Genomic DNA, 18,912 nt, shown 5'->3' with positions numbered 1-18,912 from the left:
GAGGGGACCTGCCACCTCCTTACACTGCGACACAAACAATCTCCGATTATATTGAACGATTATACTTAAGATAAATTTGGACAAACAGATTAAAGCACTTATAAAACACACACACAAACAAAACCCCTGTGTAATTAAATGGAGTATTTCACACGAGTGTAAAGCCTGTTTCACACTTCCGTTTTTTCAAATCCGTCAAAATCCGTTGGTTTCCGTAAAAAAACGGATCCGCCATTTTTTTGCAGGATCCGGTTTTTTTGTCCCATAGACTTACATTAGTGGTTACCGCGGATCCGTCAAAAAAACGGATCCGTTTTTTTAAAAACGGATCCGTCTGCATCAGTTTCCGTCAAAAAAACGGAAACGGATCCGTTTGGCGGACACAAAAACGGAAGTGTGAAACAGGCCTAAGGAAGAAAACTGGGGCGTGGCTACCTGTTCTGTGCCGAGTACGGAACTGTCAGGGTTTTATCCATTTGTATTCCATTCTGAACCTTTGCCCCCGAACTGGATAGGAATTTCCTCCAGGTTCTACCATAGGCTCTGGTTGTAATAGGTTTTCTACTTTTTTGCAACGTGGAAATTAGATTTTCTGAAAATCCTTTCTCCCTCAGCAGTGACCTTTCAAATTCCATGCTGTTAAATGGAGGTTCACTGCTTGGGGGTGTAGCACAGGACCCTGCGATAGAAGGTCGGGGAGATCTGGTAGAACCCAGGGGTCGGTTACTGACATTATTCTGAGCCATGAAAACCATGTTCTTTTTGGCCAGAAAGGGGCTATAAGTATTACCCGAGCCCCCTCTTCCCTGACTTTCCTTATCACCGCCGGGAGGAGAATGGTCGGTGGGAAGGCATACAGTAGTCCCCGTGTCCATGGGAGCATAAATGCGTCCAGGGTCCGAGGATTCCCTTTGGGATTTAGAGAACAGAATGCTTCCACTTTTTTGTTTTTGTGGTCTGCAAATAAGTCTATGTCTGGGGTTCCCCACATTTCCACAATTTTCTGAAAAACGGACTGATTTAGAGCCCACTCCCCTTGATGTAGTTGGGTACGGCTCAGAAAGTCTGCTGTCTGGTTCTCTACTCCCCGTATGTGTAGCGCCGATAGGGACAGTAAGTTTTCTTCGGCTAACCTGAATATCTCGGAGGATGCCTCCATTAGCGTTCTGGACCTGGTTCCCCCCTGGTGGTTTATATAGGCCACTGTTACTCGGTTGTCCGAGAATATCCGGACATGATGGCCCTTTAATGCTGGCAAAAAGTGACTCAAGGCATAATTTACTGCTAGCAGTTCTTTTTGATTCGAGGAGGCTTTTAGTTCTTGACCTCTCCATCCTCCTTGAGCCACACTGATGCCCATGTGTGCTCCCCATCCCACGGGACTGGCGTCGGTGGTAATTACATGTGTGATCTTGGCCTCCCAGGGAATCCCTTTGGACAAGTTGTTTTTGTCCTCCCACCAGGCTAGGGAATGAATAGTTTTTGAATCTAGCGTAATATGATGTTCCAAGTGGTCTCCTAAAGCCCACTGGTTGGTCAGGACATCCCACTGCAGATCCCTCATGTGTATTTGTGCCCACTGAACCGCCGGCAAGCATGCAGAGAGGGACCCTAACAGAGACATTGCTCGTCTTAGTGTCATAGAAGGGTTTTGCCTTGCTTTTTGTACCATATGAATGATTCTGTCCCTTTTGTGATTTGGCAAGTAACACACTTGGATGTTTGAATCCAGTGTCAGGCCTAGGAACTCCTGGACTCTCCTTGGTTCCAGCCTTGACTTTTTCATGTTCAGAAGCCACCTGAGGTTTTTTAGAGTGCTCATCACTCTGTCCCTCTGTTCTGTGCATTTGTGGCCTGAGTTGCTCGCTATTAAAAAGTCGTCCAAATATGGCACTATCAGAACATCCTGTTCTCTTATGTGAGCCATCATCTCTGCCACCAATTTCGTAAAGACCCGTGGAGCCACTGAGATCCCAAATGGCAGGGCCCTGTATTGGAATTCTCTTATTTCTCCTGCTATCAAGACCGCTAGCCTGAGGTATTGCCTGGATTCTTTGTGAATGGGGACATGGTAGTAGGCATCGCTGAGGTCCAAGACCACCATAAAGCATTGCGGAAAGAGAATTTTGATGGTCGATTTGATCGACTCCATCTTGAATTTTTCGTTCTTGATATAGCAATTCAGTCTTTTTAAATTTATGATGGTGCGGAAGGTGCCGTCTGGTTTGGTTACTAGGAAGAGAGGCGAGTAGAACCCCCTGCCTCTCTCCTGTGGGGGAACCTCCTGTAGGACTTTTTTGTCCAACATACTTAGGACCTCCTTTTCGAGGGCGTCTTGTTCGTTTTTTGACGACCTTATCGGGGTAATTATATATTTTTGCGGCGGGAGAGAATAAAAGCTTATCCTTAATCCTGATCTTATAAGATTTATCAGCCAGGGATTGTTGGATATTTTCTCCCAGGCTGGGAGGAAAAAAACTTAGTCTCCCTCCCACCCTGGGCCCACAATCACTTGGCGGGTTTTTTATCCCGGGACGAGTTACCGAAGAAGAACCCCCTGTCCCTTCTTCTGTCTTCCCATTTTTGGTCTCTCGGGGGTCTCCTCTGAAAGAACTTTTTGTTCCGAAAGGACCGTTTAAAGCCCGTGGCGCTCACTGGTCCTAGGTTTGGGAAGCCTTTCTTTTTGTCGCCTGCCTTTTCGAGGATGTCATCCAAAGTTTCCCCGAAGAGGAATTTTCCTTCACAGGGAATGGCGCATAACTTCATTTTTGTCTGGAGATCCCCAGGCCAACATTTTAACCACAAAGCTCTTCTAGCTGCATTCGACAAGGCTGCCGTTTTGGATGACAATCTTATCGAATCAGCCGAAGGGTCGGCCAGGAAGGCTGCCGCCCCTCTTATCATTGGCATGGATTCCAGGATTTTATCTCTGGGAACCCCTTCCCTTATCTGTCTCTCCAATTGGTCTATCCATACCATAAGAGCTCTGGAGGTACAGGTTGCCGCTACCGCCGGCCTGATGTTTCCCCCTGCTGATTCCCAGGTGCCCTTAAGTAGGGTATCCGCTTTTTTATCTAATGGGTCTTTCAGGGTACCCATATCTTCAAAGGGGAGCGCAAACCTTCTTGAAGCTTTGGCTACCGCCACGTCTAGTTTGGGGGCTTTATCCCACGATGTGGATGCCTCCTCATCAAATGGGTACTTCCTTTTGATGGAAGGAACTGTAGAGTTTTTCCTATCCGGTTTTTCCCATTCTTTATCTATGAGGCCTTGGACGTTCTTATTTAACGGAAATACCCTCCGTTTCTTTTGACCCAGTCCTCCGAACATAATGTCCTGAACTGATCTATCAGTCCGGGGGTCTTCCACCCCCATAGTGGATCTTACCGCTTTTACTAAGGCATCCACTTCGTCCAGGGGGAAACAATGACGACCTTCCGTCTCCTCTTCGGAGGATGACGAGTCGGTGTTTACAGTATGGGAGGTGACTTCCCCTGACGATAAGCTCTCTGATTGGGACTCTATTACCACGTCCCCCTTCCTTCCTTTCCTTTCCCGTTTTTTGGATGAAAGGGCACTCTGAATTTCTGCGCGGATTACCGCCCTTAGGTCTGCGGCATGATCCAGGGTTTCACCGCCGAGGACCTCCTGTATACAGGAGTCACATAATTTTTTTCTCCCAGGGCGTTGGTAATGGCTTCCTACAGGTGGGGCATTCCCTGTTCTTGGTTTTTTCTCTCTTCTTTCCCTGATAAGGGAAAGAAGTCTATTACAATGGGGAACATTCACGAAGATCCACTTACCCCCCCATGCGCGGTTGCAGGTACCGGTTCTGGAAGTGGATCCAAATCCCTCACTGGGCGATCCACGGCAGGTGACTTGCTCCTTGCAGTTGATTGCTGCGTGGAGTGACTACTGGACCGGCTCTCCCGTCCGTCTTTATCCTTTTGGCGGTGCTGGTGATGCTGCCTATGTTCCTGCTTCTTAGGCTGCTGTAGCTCCTCATGCTGGTCGCTATCCATCATGCCTGAACGCTTCCAGCCCCGAGGCTGCTTCAGCGTTCCAAATTTGAATAGGCCGCCCTGGCGTCACCTGTTTTCCCGGCCTGCACCGCTGCCTCCCCGGGGAGTGCGCACTGCGCATGCGCCGACCGCGGGGACCCGGAAGTTCCTCCTTCTATTTCCGGGGCAGCGCTATCTTGGTACACCTCTGTACCCGGCGCTGCCCCTATACCGGCGTCCCCCGGCCCCTACTCCACCCGGAGCGGCGGCCCGGTCCTCCCCGCCCGCTCACCCTGGACAGCCCCTCAGCTGCAGCGGTGGCGGCTTCGGCAACCGACCCCGCCGCGACAGGGGCCTCCCCGCTGTCTGACCGCGGACGGGACGGTCCCGGATCTTCACCCCGGTAAGTGCTGCGCTCCTGCTGCCGTGGTTCACCCGTCAAGGACAGGAACCCAACTGGGGGCGGAGGAGAGGTGCCGCTCTTTTGTCTGTAGGTTCCTGTCCTTGATGGGCGGACCCCCTCTCTCCGTGGTGCTGTCATGGGTGAGGGAGAAAAGGATATACATTAGACATTTGACACTAGCACACCACACAGATTAGATACAGCACAGCGAGCATAACAAACACATTATATATGTCACACATGAGTATAGTGCACATATCAGCACTACACATGTGCACAGGACACAGATCAGAAGCTTCACACAAGCACAGCACATTCATGACACATCACATAAGCACAGCACATTCATGAGACACATCTCACAATCACAGCCACATGTCTAAGAAGTGCAAGATACATCTTAAACATATCCATTGGGCAATCACAAACACATATATCATGTGCACAATTATTACTGTCCAAACCACATCATAATTAAGTCATACACCCTACTAGGAATATTTCCAGAGCTCATCAACAATAAACTTCATTCATAAGTTCCCAAGCTCTGGCTGATGGTGAAGCCTTAGCGGCATGCTAAGCTCTGCCCCATTCAACCTGCCCGGCAATCTTCAGGTTACTTTCCATGGCCATGTACATTATATGGCACAGAGTTCAGGTGCACCATCCCTAGTTGTCAGTGGCCCCCCCTTCCTTCTGGGCCTCCTGTGCTCCGGCTATATATCTGTTTCTGGTGATGACACAATGAATCCAACCCCATTCAATGAATAAGGGGATCTTTTTCCAAAACTAGCAATATGGCAATATGTATTCTGGTAGCCCGTAAGACCTGTTATGCATTTGACCATATTTCTTAGTTTGCCTTCCAAAATAGAAATATTAATGATCAGTAGTTGAATCTACAATAAAGCAAATAAAGTAGTTGTGACACAAATCTACAAATACATTGTGGCACGGTATGTGGTTTCGAGAGTAAGAAAAGGTATAGACTTGTTGACTTTTGTGCACATCATGCAACTGAAATGCATTAACATAGGCGCTGTGCCACGGTAAATAAGCATCTGTTGTCAGTAGCCACATTGCTGGGAGACGGCAAACATCTCTTAGCACACGAGCTGGATGGAAATCTCTACAGCTAGTGCGACAGTCGGGGGAGGGGACTCTTCTCTTGGTTTTATTTCGGCATCTTTTCGTTTTCCTTTCCCTGTTTAACACAAAAAGAAAACTTGATGACAAGTAACAACAACATAACACAGGGGAATGGGCTCCAAATACTGAGCAACTGAAGCCATAATGGTCAAAAAGATTTAAGCAGAAATTATCTGACATTGCATTTCTTCTTTTTACTACTATGTGAGGACCATGGGTAAAGATTTACAAATGCAATAAATTGCACAGTTCAGAAATGTTCACAAAATGTGAAGGGTAACACTAAGACATTATTAAATGCAGGTAAGGTCTCAGTCAGAGGTCTGTGTTTTACGAAAATCTTCTATCCTTGTTTTCACGAATAGAACAAGTACCCAGTAGGCTATGCGCACACGCTGCGGATTCTGCTGCGGTTCCGCAGCGTTTTTGGCCCTGCGGAACTGCAGCAGTTCCGCAGACATGGTACAGAACCATGTTACCCTATGGGTTTTAAAAACCGCTGTGCTCACACTTTTTCCGCGCGGTTTTTCTGCGGTTTATAAACCGCAGTATGTCAATTGTTTCGGCAGATTCCGCTGCGGTTTCATACCTTTAACATAGTAGAGGTGTGAAACCGCAGGGCAAAACCGCAGGAAAACCGCAGGTCACGTTACCTGTGGTTCCGCGCGGAAAACCCCGCAGGTGAATCCGCAGCGTGTGCACAGAGCCTTATAGTCTATGCGGCTGTACTCATGTCCATGTTTGACAAATCTATGGGTTCAGTGAAGAACTCAGACAGCACACTGACGCCATTCTAGTTGCATCCTAGTGTTGTCCGTATTTCTGGCTTCTTTGTTTGAGAAACCTCCATCACTTTTTTTTGTTGGCAAGAAAAACTGATGAAATAATGAAGGTAAAAACGGACACACTGACCGAACACTGATGAAAATCCGATCCAAAACACCGATATAAACTGGACTGTAATTTTGCATTCAAGAAAAGTCACTGATGTTTGCGTGAGCCTAAAATATAATACTAACATTTTGTTTGGAGGGTTATATTTAAGTGAAGTGCTACGAAGCGAATATATAGAATGCTAAATTTCGCATATAATGTATCTGTGTGCCATTTTTTTAATAATAACATATCTAATAAAATGAGCACCATTTCTGCAGATAAAATAATACAAGTAATGTTTCTGCCATTATCTTTTAATGAAGAAGTACCGGTAGCTTGACACTTGCAGGCCATAAGCACCTTTGATATAAAAAAATATTTTACATTTTTGTGTTTATCCTTATTTAATACATTTTCCGTCTGAAGTCTTAATTTCTTCATTCACTTCAGACCCCCTAATGTGCAGTTTGCAGCCCCATCAATTTCCAGATTTGTGTACTGTTGGAATCTTCTAGTAATACAATCTGGATTTAAGGTCTGTGTGTAGCCTGAATAGTTTTGTGTTCATTAGCTGATATTAGCACGGCTTCTATTCTGCCTTTATATATTCAAGAGCTTTTATCCTTATAGAATATGGTCTCTGCCCTCCCTGAAACTGTAGACACTTGGTCCCCTTTCAACACTGTAGATCCGTGTGCAACCCAGAGAAAGCCATCACAACTAAGGAGAAGCTCTGACAGATTTGTAATAAATAAGCAATCACTCAATGAGAAAAAAACAAGAATTACAGACATTCTACAACCGCAAAATAGAACATTTTTTTTTTTAATAAGAACTATTTAGAAAGTTGCATAACTTTGCATTTGGAAAGCAAAATAACAAAAAAAAAAATCTGTGCAAAAGGTGGATACACCGAAGCTTTTTACTATAGACCGACGTGGTGGATTTACTGCAGGAATTTCTGCTACTGAAAATGTACTTTGTACAGCTTATGGGATTGTGTCTCCATCACACGTAAGGTTTTCTGCGAGCTTCATTAAGAATGGGACAGTGACAGAAATTTCTGCAACCATTATGCTGTTTTGGAACATACTCGATCCATTTTTACTACCAGAACCAATATCATAGATTAGCCCTGAAAAATGTTTTACAGCACAAGAGGCAAAGCAGCCAGCAGTAGAGATGTCATGTCAGCACAATTCTCAACACAGATAGGATTGTGGGAATTTACTTTTTTTTTAGCTTTTAGGAACAGTGAAGTTTTAAATTACTAATCATAAAATGACATCCTTTAAAGTTATGGTTTGGAGACAGTTTTAGGCTTATCTAATTATGTTATGAACAGTACGGTCATACAACAGCTTAAAGCACCACTCCGTTTTTTTTTGTTTTTTTTATTTCACCACTGAAGTGGTATGATTAAAATCTGTTCCCTTCCTCTAGTAAAATACTAGGGGCCCATTTTTGGCTTTCCCCGACGCCGGTCGAGATCTGCCATCGTATGACCACAACTCCTTACTGACTGGAAGTCTCTCAAAGCCCGTCTATGAGAGCTTTGTACGGACTGTCAGAGTTAGGCCACATTCATACGGTCAGTATTTTACATCAGTGTTTGTAAGGCAAAACCAGGAGAGGGACAATCAGAGGAAAAGTATAATAGAAACACGTCGCCACTTCTGTATTTATCACCCACTCCTGATTTGGCTTACAAATACTGATGTGAAATACTGACCAAATACTGGTAGTAGGATCATAACCTTACAATGAATAATGACATTTGGATTTCCCTGCAGACACTGTAGCGATCCAGCAGGACACAACCAGCAGAAGACGACCGGAGTGGTGCTGATAACAGAAGAAGACAGTGGTGGATGGTAAGTACCGCATTGTTCAGATAATGAGTCACACTTTTTACCCAAAAATTTTTTGGGAAATGGTGGTGGGTCTTATAATCCAAATGTAACTTACCCGTGATGGGAGCGGAGTCCCAGGAAGCAGGGTCACTGCTGCAGGAGGATGGTGGCAGAAGTGGCAGAATTTGGGCGATACTGCGGGCCCCGGGCTGAAGGAGGGGGCGTTCGGTAGTGCGAGGCTGCGGTGGTGTCCAGGCTTTCAGAAATGTCAGGAGTCCCCGGAGCCTTCCACAGCCTTGCACTGTCAAACACTCCCTCCTCCCACTCCGGGGCCTGCAGCATCGCCCTACTCCTGCCACCGCTAACAGCTTCCTGCAGCAGCGCCTTGCCTCCTGGGACCCCGTAGCAGGCCCACCCCAGTAAGCTACTGTAAAAGCAGGAAATTATTGTATGCTTGCCCTAACAAGGAGCATTGAATTAGTGTGCTTTCACATTGCCTTTAGGCACCCGTTCAGTGGACTTGTTAGGGCTTACATCCTAAACCCCCCGCAATGAGATTCGAACATATGCGTCGAGAGGGCCACAGACTATAATAGTGCCAATAGAGCAAACGTGCACTCTGCCGTGCATAGTTTTCGGGTGCATACGCCTACTGGACCCAGATGTAGTAGACTGCATCTAGTTGTAGATTGTAAGCTCTCACGAGCAAGTTCTTCTTATTTTGCTTTAATTATTGTATTGTTAATGTTATTACTTATGACTGTTGTGTTTGAAACTGTTAAACTGTAATGCGCTGTGGAATATGTTGGCGCTATATAAATAAAGATTATTAGTAGTAGTAGTTGTCAGTCTCCAGTAGGTGTATAAGACCAAAAGTGATGCATGGCAGAGCACAATGTTGTACAGTTTCGCTTATCTTTCGCAAGGGGGACATGTCAGGGAGTCACTAAAATACAACGTTAGGAAGGCAAAGTTTGACCAGCTTAGAGATGCCCTTAATCTCGTTGACTGCGACAATGTCCTCAGAAATAAGAATACAGATAATAAATGGGAAATGTTTAAGAACTTCCTATAGACACTGTAAGCGGTTTATACCTTGTGGGAATAAAAGGACAAGAAATAGGAAAAATCCAATGTGGCTAAACAAAGAAGTAAGAGGGGCAATTAACAGTAAAAAGAAAGCATTTAATCTACTAAAGCAGAATGGCACCGTTTAAGCTCTAAAAAACTATAGGGAGAAAAAAAACTATCTAAAAAAAACAAAACTGCCAAAAAGGAAACAGAGAATCACATTGCTAAGAGTAAAATTAATCCAAAACCGTTTTTCAACTATATCAATAGTAAAAGAATCAAAAGTGAAAGTGTAGGCAGATACTAAGGGCAGATACTGAGACTGGAAGACCTCTTGATTTACTCTTGATTCAGACACCACTCTCCTGGATGGACTTCTTTCCTGCTTAGGAAGTCCGCCTGGACGTTTTCCAACCCTTTCAGGTGTACCGCAGAGATGGATAATAGGTGATTTTCCACCCAGAGAAATTCTTGTTGCCACGGTCTTCAGGCTGGCATATTTCATACCCCCCTGGTGTCTGAGGTATGCTACCGTGGTTACATTGTCGTAGTATATGCGGACGTGATGGTTCTGGATAAGGGATGATGTGGCCTTTAGTGCTTCCTCCACAGCCGTCAGTTCCCTTAGATTCGACGATCCGGCTCTTACATTCTGGGACAATCGTCCCTGGAAGTAAGACTCCCCCACCACGGCTCCCCAACCTCTCAGACTGGTGTCGGTACACAGTATCTTTAGGGGAAGCTGGTCCCAGCTTTTTCCCCCACCTCAGGTTTCGGTAATTCAGCCACCACAAGAGGGCCGGTTTTACGTGTCCTGGAAGTGGAATCCTCCTTGACAGATTGCTTTGATACTTCCGTGAGTTTATCAGGACATATGTTTGGAGGATTCGCGTATGTGCCTGTTCCCAAGACACCGCTTGAATACACGATGTCAGGGACCCCAGGATAGTCATGGCGTCCCTCAAAGTTGGTGTTCTTTGTTCTCTGAATCGGGTAATTCTCTGGCGAAGGTCTAATTGACATTCCGCTGGAAGAAAGGATGTTCTTTTTTCCAAGTCCAGGAGGATCCCCAGGAATATTTTCCTTGGGGGAAGGATGAAGGTCCGATTTCTGGAGATTCGGGATCCAACCTAGGGATTCGAGGATCTGCAGGGTCTTTGATACATCCTGGTTCAGTCGGGATATCGATGGAGCGACAACAAGCAGGTCGTCTAATTATGGGACAATGCATATTCCCTGAAGATGGATAGCAATGACTGCCTCCCTCATAATTTTCGTAAATACTCTTGGTGCTGGGGTTACACCAAATGGGAGAGCGTTGAACTGGAGATTGCTGATCCCCTGGTCATGGGAGACCGCGAACCTCAGGAACTTCCTGTGATCCGGATGAATTGGGACATGGTAATACGCGTCCCTTAGGTCTATCGTAGCCATCAGCCAGCCCTGCCCAATAAGAGGGATTGCCGATTTTACTGACTCCATCTTGAACCTCCGGTATCTGATGAAGCAATTCAAGGGTTTCAGGTGTTTGATAAGCCTGTACTTTCCGGAGGGCTTCTTCACCAGCAATAGGCGGGAGTAATGTCCTCTGCCTATTTCCTGTTGTGGTACGTATGAAATTACTCCTTCCCGTAATAGATCTTCTATCTGGAGAAGTAGAATCTGGAGACTTGGGGACTGTGCAGGGGTGACTCAAACAGTGGTGGGGGGGGTGGTCGAACTCCAGTTTCAGTTCAAACTGTATAGTGTGCAGGATCCACTGGTTCGAGGTCGTGGCCTGCCATTGGGCGAAAAACTGAGTGAGTCGACCCCCCACCGGGGAGTCACTGTTTGCCCGGGGGTTGCTGTTGCTGAGGGACAAGGATGTTCTTCCCTGTACCCCCCTTTGGGTAGCTCCATCGTCCAGTCTTGCCTTTCCCTCTGAACTCCTTCTGGGAGGACTGCTCTCGTGGGAACGAAAAAACCGTCTCTTGGCGACTCTCTACTCGGGTAGCGATTTCTTTTTGTCTGCAGCCTTCTCGAGGATGGATGGAAGGAAGGGGATGGCACAGAGTTTTGTCTTAGAGGGGCTGTCACCTCCCCATGACTTAAGCCAGAGAGCCCTTCTAGCCGAATTTGAAAGGACTAAGGACCTTGCTGCTACCTGTACCGTCTCTCCCGAAGCATCGGCTAAAAAGCCTGTTGCTTTTTGGAGGAGGGGAAGGGAATCTAAGATTTCTTCTCTGGGAGTACCCCCCGAAAGGTGTTCCTCTAACATACGAAGCCAGAAGAATAACGATCTGGCAACGCAAGTGGAGGCTACATTTGCTTTGAACAAATTCGTAGATGCTTCCCAGGATTTTTTAAGGTGACTTTCTATTTTGCGATCCATTGGATCCTTCAACTGGGAAGAGTCCTCGAAAGGAAGGGACGTCTTTTTAGTCATTTCGGAGACCTGAACGTCTATTTTAGGGATTTCCCAAATAGAGTTGTCACCCTCAATGGGAAAGCGCTTTTTTAGTTCTGAGGGTACACCAAGTGCTTTCTCAGGGGAGGACCACTCATGAACTATCAGATTTTGGATGTTTTCGTGCACTGGAAAACCATTCCTACCTCTGGGTTTCAGCCCCCCAAACATCTCGTCTTGGACTGAGAGCTTCACCTCCTCCTCCTCAACCCCCACTCCTCCTCCTCAACCCCCATGGCATTTCTCACCATGGAGACCAGCTCCTCCATATCCTCAGAGGAGAAATAGTACTTTTTTGCGTTGTGTTTGGAGGTGGATGCGGAGCCCTAATTTTCCCAAATGTCCTCTGACCCTGAGGTACGGACTTCTCCCAAATCTGAATCGGCTTCTGTAGGTACCCTTTACCTCTTTTTTGGGGGAGGGCCCTGGGTCACCGGGGTCTGGGCAGCCATGGAGGTCTGAACCTCCTGCTTAATGAGAGTTTTAATGCTGTCAAACAGGGAGGGCTGTTTGGTGCACAGAATGTTCTGCCATACAAGGTTGGCATAGCTTCTTTTTATAATCAGAAGGAAACCTGGCACCACAGATACAACACTTGCGGGGATTTATTGGGGCAGAGGCCTTTTCTTCCTGCAAGGAGAGAGAAGGCCTGCTCAGACCCGTGCCACCAAAGTTTGACAGTTAAGGGACCGGCCCTGCTACTCACAGTAGGAGGAGGAACGCTGGGCTCCAAAGATGCAGCTGTCGAGGGTTTGTCACCGTCCATGTCGGCACCAGTCACCGTACAGACACACTGCGTCTTATGTTATGATTGAGTCACCGAGGAGGAAAAAACAAAACAAGCTCAGCCCAGAAAATCAGAGAGGTTGGAAACTAGCGGATTGCAGACCCCTAATCCTATCACACATCTAGCAGTAGCCGTGGAGTGTTCCTACGGTGATCTTAGACACCTCGTCACAGCCGGAGATCTACATAAGCCTAAAGAGAGAAAAGGGAAAAACTGACTGCCCCAGAGCAGACCCCAAAGCAATAGGCAGCCCCCAACATATAATGACGGTGAAGCAAGATGAAAACACTAACACAGATAGAAAGATAGGTTGAGCAAATTATGGGGCCCAAGCTAACTAAAAAGGACAGGACAGAAAAGCTGCTGTCTGCAATCCGAGAAAACCCTGCTAAAAATATTACCAACACAACTGATAAGCAAAAAGGACCCTGAAGTTACTAGACTTCAAACCCTATATCAGCACTCAGAATATTCTGAAAGCAGAGCAAAAGAGAACACTGATCAAGGAAAAAGAATCCAGCACACCCCCAGCCGGGGATGGCTGAACTCAGAAAACAAGGAAAACAAAACCAAAACTAATAAGTTCAATAGCAGAGCAAAAACTTATCTTTGGGAAGCAAGAATCAGACTGGTCTCAAGAATCCAGCAGAGAAATCACCAGCCACTCAGAAGGGCGTCGGCTGCCTTATTTCCAGTCTGAAAGTCCCCGTTACCCAGTCACAATCCACCTGATCAGGTGTTTGGTTTCTTTCATCAGCCTCACTACCTTCCTTCACCAGAAGAGGGACATCCTCGGACACAAAAGGTGAATGAACAGATGAGCTCACAACAGTCTTACCTGGAATCTGTGGCCTGATTATATGGGCGTTGCAGCTTTCAGCATTTCGTGCTCCTCCTTCCTCCTGGTCCAAGGGGGGAACCTGCGCCCGACCCCAGCTGCCATTGCATCACCCGGGTGCCCGGCGTGATCTCCATCCCGGGAAACGCCGGAGGACACGAACCGGAAGTTCGCGCTGACGTCACTTCCGGTTGGGAGCCCCGCCCCCTCCGACGCACACAGACCCTGGTACAGCAGCGTGGGAGGAAGGAGGAAGCCGGGGAGCTAGCAGGAGGACCCCGGCCGCACTGTACCGCCCCGCTTTACCCCAGAGGGCGCGGGAGGGGCGGACAAGTCTCAAGTCGCACCGGGAGGTGGAGACGGGAGCAGCAACATGGAGGAGGAGAGGCGAACCCGCCGACCTCGGCTGCCCAGCTCTGTAAGTACCTTGGAGCTCCGCTCGCTGGCCACGGCAGCCCCTTGTGTAAACTCTTCATGCCCCACTGGGGGACAGGAAAAACACTGGAGGTAGCAGGAAGGGGTGGGTTATTTAACCTCTTTGTGTTTCCTGTCCCCCATTAGGGCGGGGAGACATCCTCCAAGGTGACTCGTGGAAGGTGACTGGAGAAATGGTATGTTCTCTAATTGGGTCGCTGTGACCATTGGGGGTACCGCAGGGGTCAGTATTGGGACCTATTCTCTTCAACATATTTATTAACTATCTGGTAGAAGGTTTACACAGTAAAATATCAATATTTGCAGATGACACAAAACTATATAAAGCAGTCAATACAAGAGAAGATAGTATTCTGCTACAGATCGATCTTTAACATTGATAAATGTAAGGTTATACACATGGGAAGAAGGAATCAATATCACCATTACACACTGAACGGGAAACCACTGGGTAAATATGACATGAAGAAGGACTTGGGGATCCTAGTTAATGATAAACTTACCTGGAGCAGCCAGTGCCAGGCAGCGGCTGCCAAGGCAAACAGGATCATGAGGTGCATTAAAAGAGGTCTGGATACACATGATGAGAGCATAATACTGCCTCTGTACAAATCCCTGGTTAGACCGTGCATGGAGTATTGTGTACAGTTTCGGGCACCGGTGCTCAGGAAGGATATAATGGAACTAGAGCGAGTACAAAGGAGGGCAACAAAATTAATAAAGGGGATGGGGGAACTACAATACCCATAGAGATTAGCAAAATTAGGATTATTTAGTCTAGAAAAAAGACGACTGAGGGGCGATCTAATAAGCATGTATAAGTATATAAAGGGACATTACAAATATCTCTCTGAGGATCTGTTTATATCAAGGAAGGTGATGGGTCACAAGGGGGCATTCTCTGCATCTGGAGGAGAGAAGGTTTTTCTACCAACATAGAAGAGGATTCTTTACTATTAACGCAGTTAAATTCTTGAATTCCTTGCCTCAGGAGGTGGTAATGACAAACTCAGTCGAGGGGTTCAAGAGAAGCCTGGATGTCTTCCTGGAGCATAACAATATTCTATCTTACAGTATTAGTTTTTTTTAGAAGGATGTAGATCTGGGAATTTATTCTGATGGAATATAGGCTGAACTGAATGGACAAACCCCTTTTTTCGGCCTTGCTAACCTATGTTACTTTTGCCCTGTCAGCACCCTTATAGCCTATGGCCCAGTCAGCGCACATGTCCGAATCCCATTTTACAGGGAGTTCGGACGCAAGCCCTAATGGGGTCACTAATGGTTTCCTAAACACTACTTAACCCCCTGGATAAAGCTTTCCAAAGCGAAACGCGTGTTGGGTTCTGGTCTCAGTGCATTTCTGGTAACAGTTTTATACTTTTACCCTTTGTGTCCATTTATGTATAGCTTGGAGGTTCATCTGTCATACCTTGGTCCAGTTCTATTCTAAGGTATTATTTTCAGTTTTGAGTTAATGATATGCTTGTGCTCTCGTGCTCTGGGGCGGCCTGTGTGTGGGGGGTGTCTTCATGTGGTGCTCTAATTAGGTATTCATGTGTATGGCTTCTGACAGGTCACTGATCACTCAGTGACCTGCACCCTAATTTACATAATGATTATTATATACTGTATATCTTGGGGGGAAAAAACCCCTTCTGCAGGCAGGTGCCGGCCCCTGCGCTGCAGCATGATGGCATATGCGATCAAAATGGACCCCAAAATTTGTTACCCAGTTTCTTCTGAGTGAGCGGATACCCCACATGTGGTCAAAAACCTCTGGATAAACGACTGGGCTTGGAAGGGATCGAGCACCACTTGAATTTTGGAACACAAATTTGACAGAAATAAATTGTGGGAACTATGCCACATTTGCATGACCCCTGTGGCACCAAAACAGCAGAACACCCCCCTCCCCAAGTTACCCCATTTTGAAAACAACGCCCAACAAACGAAAGAATTTGATAACATTAGATCGTCATATTGAAGCTTTTAATTTCTTTCACAAAGATGTTGCTTTAGCCCCAAATTTCTAAGTTTTCCAAGAGGTAATGCCAAATAGTGGACCCCACATGTTGTCAAAAAGTTATGTTTGGACAAATGGCAGAGATTAGAAGGGGCAATATTTGAATTTTGGAACACAAATTTGGCTGAAATAAAAGGTTGGCATCATGTCACATTTGCAGCACCCCTAAGGTGCCTAAACAGAAGAAACTCCCAACAATGTCCCCATTTTGGAAACTACACCCCTCAAGGATTTTATCAAGAGGCACAGTGAGCATTTTTAACCCACAGGTATTACACAGAATTTAACAACAGTAGGTTGTCATATTGAAAATTTGAATTTTTTTCACAAAAATGTTTTTGCCCCAAATTAGTAATTTTCACAATAGATAATAGGAGAAAACAGATGGTTAGAAGGTGTGCAATTGATCTCACGCGACCGCTCTCAAAGGTTCTTATAATGCATAGAAAGATAAAAATGCAAGCTATCCTCTTCAGCAATGAGTGCTGATTTTGTCTTTGAAACATTGATACCAGAAGATTGGTCTGGAGATCACATAGGCCATGCCATGTTGAGGCCTTCATGAGGTAACGTGAAAGTTTTCAAGGAAAAATTTTTCAACATAATATCAGACAACATGATGCTTTATCTAATTTGATCAGCCTGCATGTTCTAAACATGCAACCATGGCCTACAGAATCTCAAAAATTGTCTCCCATTGAGCACATCTGGAAAGTCATTAATCAGCAATTACAAAGAGAGCTGCCAGCAGAGGATCTTGATGTTTTGCCTGCCAAAGTGCATTCATCGTAGCAGAACAATTCCACCGACAACCATTAATAACCTCATTGATAGCATGACAAGGAGTGTAAGTGTGTTTATTTCTGCATGTAGTATTTGTACTTGGTACTGAATAAATTGAAGTGTTTTGAAAATTTTGTTTCCATTTTCATAATTTGCATATATTTAACATGTCTGTCCATCCTGTGATTTTCACAAGTCCACGACTTTTACTTCATGGTGTTGCAATTTCAATGCTGAGTAGTGTATTTTTAAACAGATATGATTTCAGGTTTTTCCCATAAAAAGAAAATGTAAAATGAGTCAAAGGTTACCTGATGAAAAGCGAGGTGCCTTAGGAGATTCTGCATTTTCTTTACTACTTTTCTCCTTACGCTCCTTGGTTTTGTTGCTGTTTTGATGGATCTGAAATAAAATCATAGTTGGCTTCACAATTATGGTTAAGTACACTCCTCAACATTGAAATTGCAACCCCAAGAAGGAAAAGTGGGGAAAAGTGGGGAAAAGTCGTGAAGTTATGGAAATCATGGGATTGATTGACATGTTAATATGCAAATGAATAAAAAATGGAAACCTTTAAAAAAAAAAAAATCTCTACTTATTCAGTATTGAGTATGAGCACCACGTGCAGAAATACATGCTTTGCCATGTTATCAATGAGGCTATCAATGTTCTGCAACGCTGAATGCACTTGCGTGCACAAATCATCAAGATCCACTGCTGGCTGCTCCCTTTGCAATTGCCGACCATTGACGTCCCAGATGTGCATGATGAGATACATGTCCAGAGATGTCACAAGCCAAGGTAGCACATTTAGACCATGCAGACTGCCTTCATTAGTACGAGCAACATGATTACTGAAATGGTCTTGTTGAATAATGGCTTCAGGGACATATTGTAGAAATGGCTCTACTGATGGTTCCCCAAACAATTCAATGTAATGCTGAACTGTTATTGTACCTGTAATGAAGATTAAATGGGTCCAAAATATTGTACATTTTCCACCCCCACCATAATCCTGTGATTAGGGCCATTGTGATGTTCTCTTCTGAAGGCCTCTTCATGGCATTGCCCACGTGGTATCCAGATGGAGACCGGAGGTTGAAATGGAGTAATGGAAGCTGGAATGAAGGTCTGTCCTCTACAGAAATCAGTCCTATATTTGTCTTGGACCCAATTATTGATTGAGATTGACCTGGAGACCACGTGGGCAACTCAGTGAAGAGGCATTCATAGAATCATAGAATCGTAGAGTTGGAAGGGACCTCCTGGGCCATCTGGTCCAACCCCCTGCTCAAAGCAGGATTCGCTAAATCATCCCAGTCAGATGTCTGTCCAGCCTCTGTTTGAAGACTTCCATTGAAGGAGAACTCACCACTTCTCGTGGCAGCCTGTTCCACTCATTGATCACTCTAACTGTCAAAAAGTTTTTTCTAATATCTAATCTGTGTCTCCTCCCATTCAGTTTCATCCCATTGCTTCTAGTCTTTCCTTGTGCAAATGAGAATAAAGTTGATCCTTCTACAATGTGACAGCCCTTTAGATATTTGTAGACAGCTATTAAGTCTCCTCTCAGTCTTCTCTTTTGCAAACTAAACATTCCCAAATCCTGCAACCTTTCCTCATAAGACAGGGTTTGCAGACCGGTCACCATTCTGGTCACTCTTTTCTGAACTTGCTCCAGTTTGTTGATGTCTTTTTTAAAATGTGGTGCCCAAAACTGGACACAATATTCCAGATGAGGTCTGACCAAAGAGGAGTAGAGGGAAATAATGACTTCACGTGATCTAGACTGTATGCTTCTGTTAATACATCCTAGAATTGCATTTGCCTTTTTTGCTGCTGCATCACACTGTTGACTCATATTCAGTCTGTGATCTATTAGTATACCCAAGTCTTTTTCACATGTGCTGTCACTTAGCCCTATTCCTCCCATTCTATATATGTTTTTTCCATTTTTATTGCCCAGATGTAGTACTTTGCATTTCTCCCTGTTAAAAACCATTCTGTTAGTTGCTGCCCACTTCTCCAGTTTATTTAAATCTTTTTGAATCCTCTCTCTCTCTTCTCTAGTATTAGCTATCCCTCCTAGCTTTGTGTCATCAGCAAATTTAATCAGTTTACCCTCAATTCCTTCATCTAAATCGTTGATAAAGATGTTGAACAATACAGGGCCCAGGACAGAGCCCTGTGGTACCCCACTTGAGACATTCTTCCAACTGGATGTGCAGCCATTTACGACCACTC

At 45.4% G+C, this 18,912-nt stretch overlaps 1 protein-coding gene across 1 annotated transcript in view; it reads right to left on the bottom strand.

Annotated features, from left to right (window-relative positions):
* Window positions 1–5,119: 5,119 nt before the first annotated feature.
* LRRC43 (leucine rich repeat containing 43) overlaps window positions 5,120–18,912 on the bottom strand; it is a 72,435-nt gene continuing 58,642 nt past the window's right edge. The window contains exons 11-12 of the mRNA XM_073586004.1: window positions 16,980–17,070; window positions 5,120–5,608 (exon numbers count right to left, since the gene is read on the bottom strand). Coding sequence (XP_073442105.1) covers window positions 5,508–5,608; window positions 16,980–17,070 — 192 coding nt within the window. The 3' untranslated portion in view covers window positions 5,120–5,507. The remainder of the gene's footprint in view (window positions 5,609–16,979; window positions 17,071–18,912) is intronic.

This window comes from Dendrobates tinctorius, unplaced genomic scaffold (genome assembly GCF_039654945.1).
Source record: "Dendrobates tinctorius isolate UK_male_01 unplaced genomic scaffold, ASM3965494v1 ptg000090l, whole genome shotgun sequence".
NCBI classification, from domain to species: domain Eukaryota; kingdom Metazoa; phylum Chordata; class Amphibia; order Anura; family Dendrobatidae; genus Dendrobates; species Dendrobates tinctorius.
This window is presented reverse-complemented; position numbering and strand designations above follow the sequence as displayed.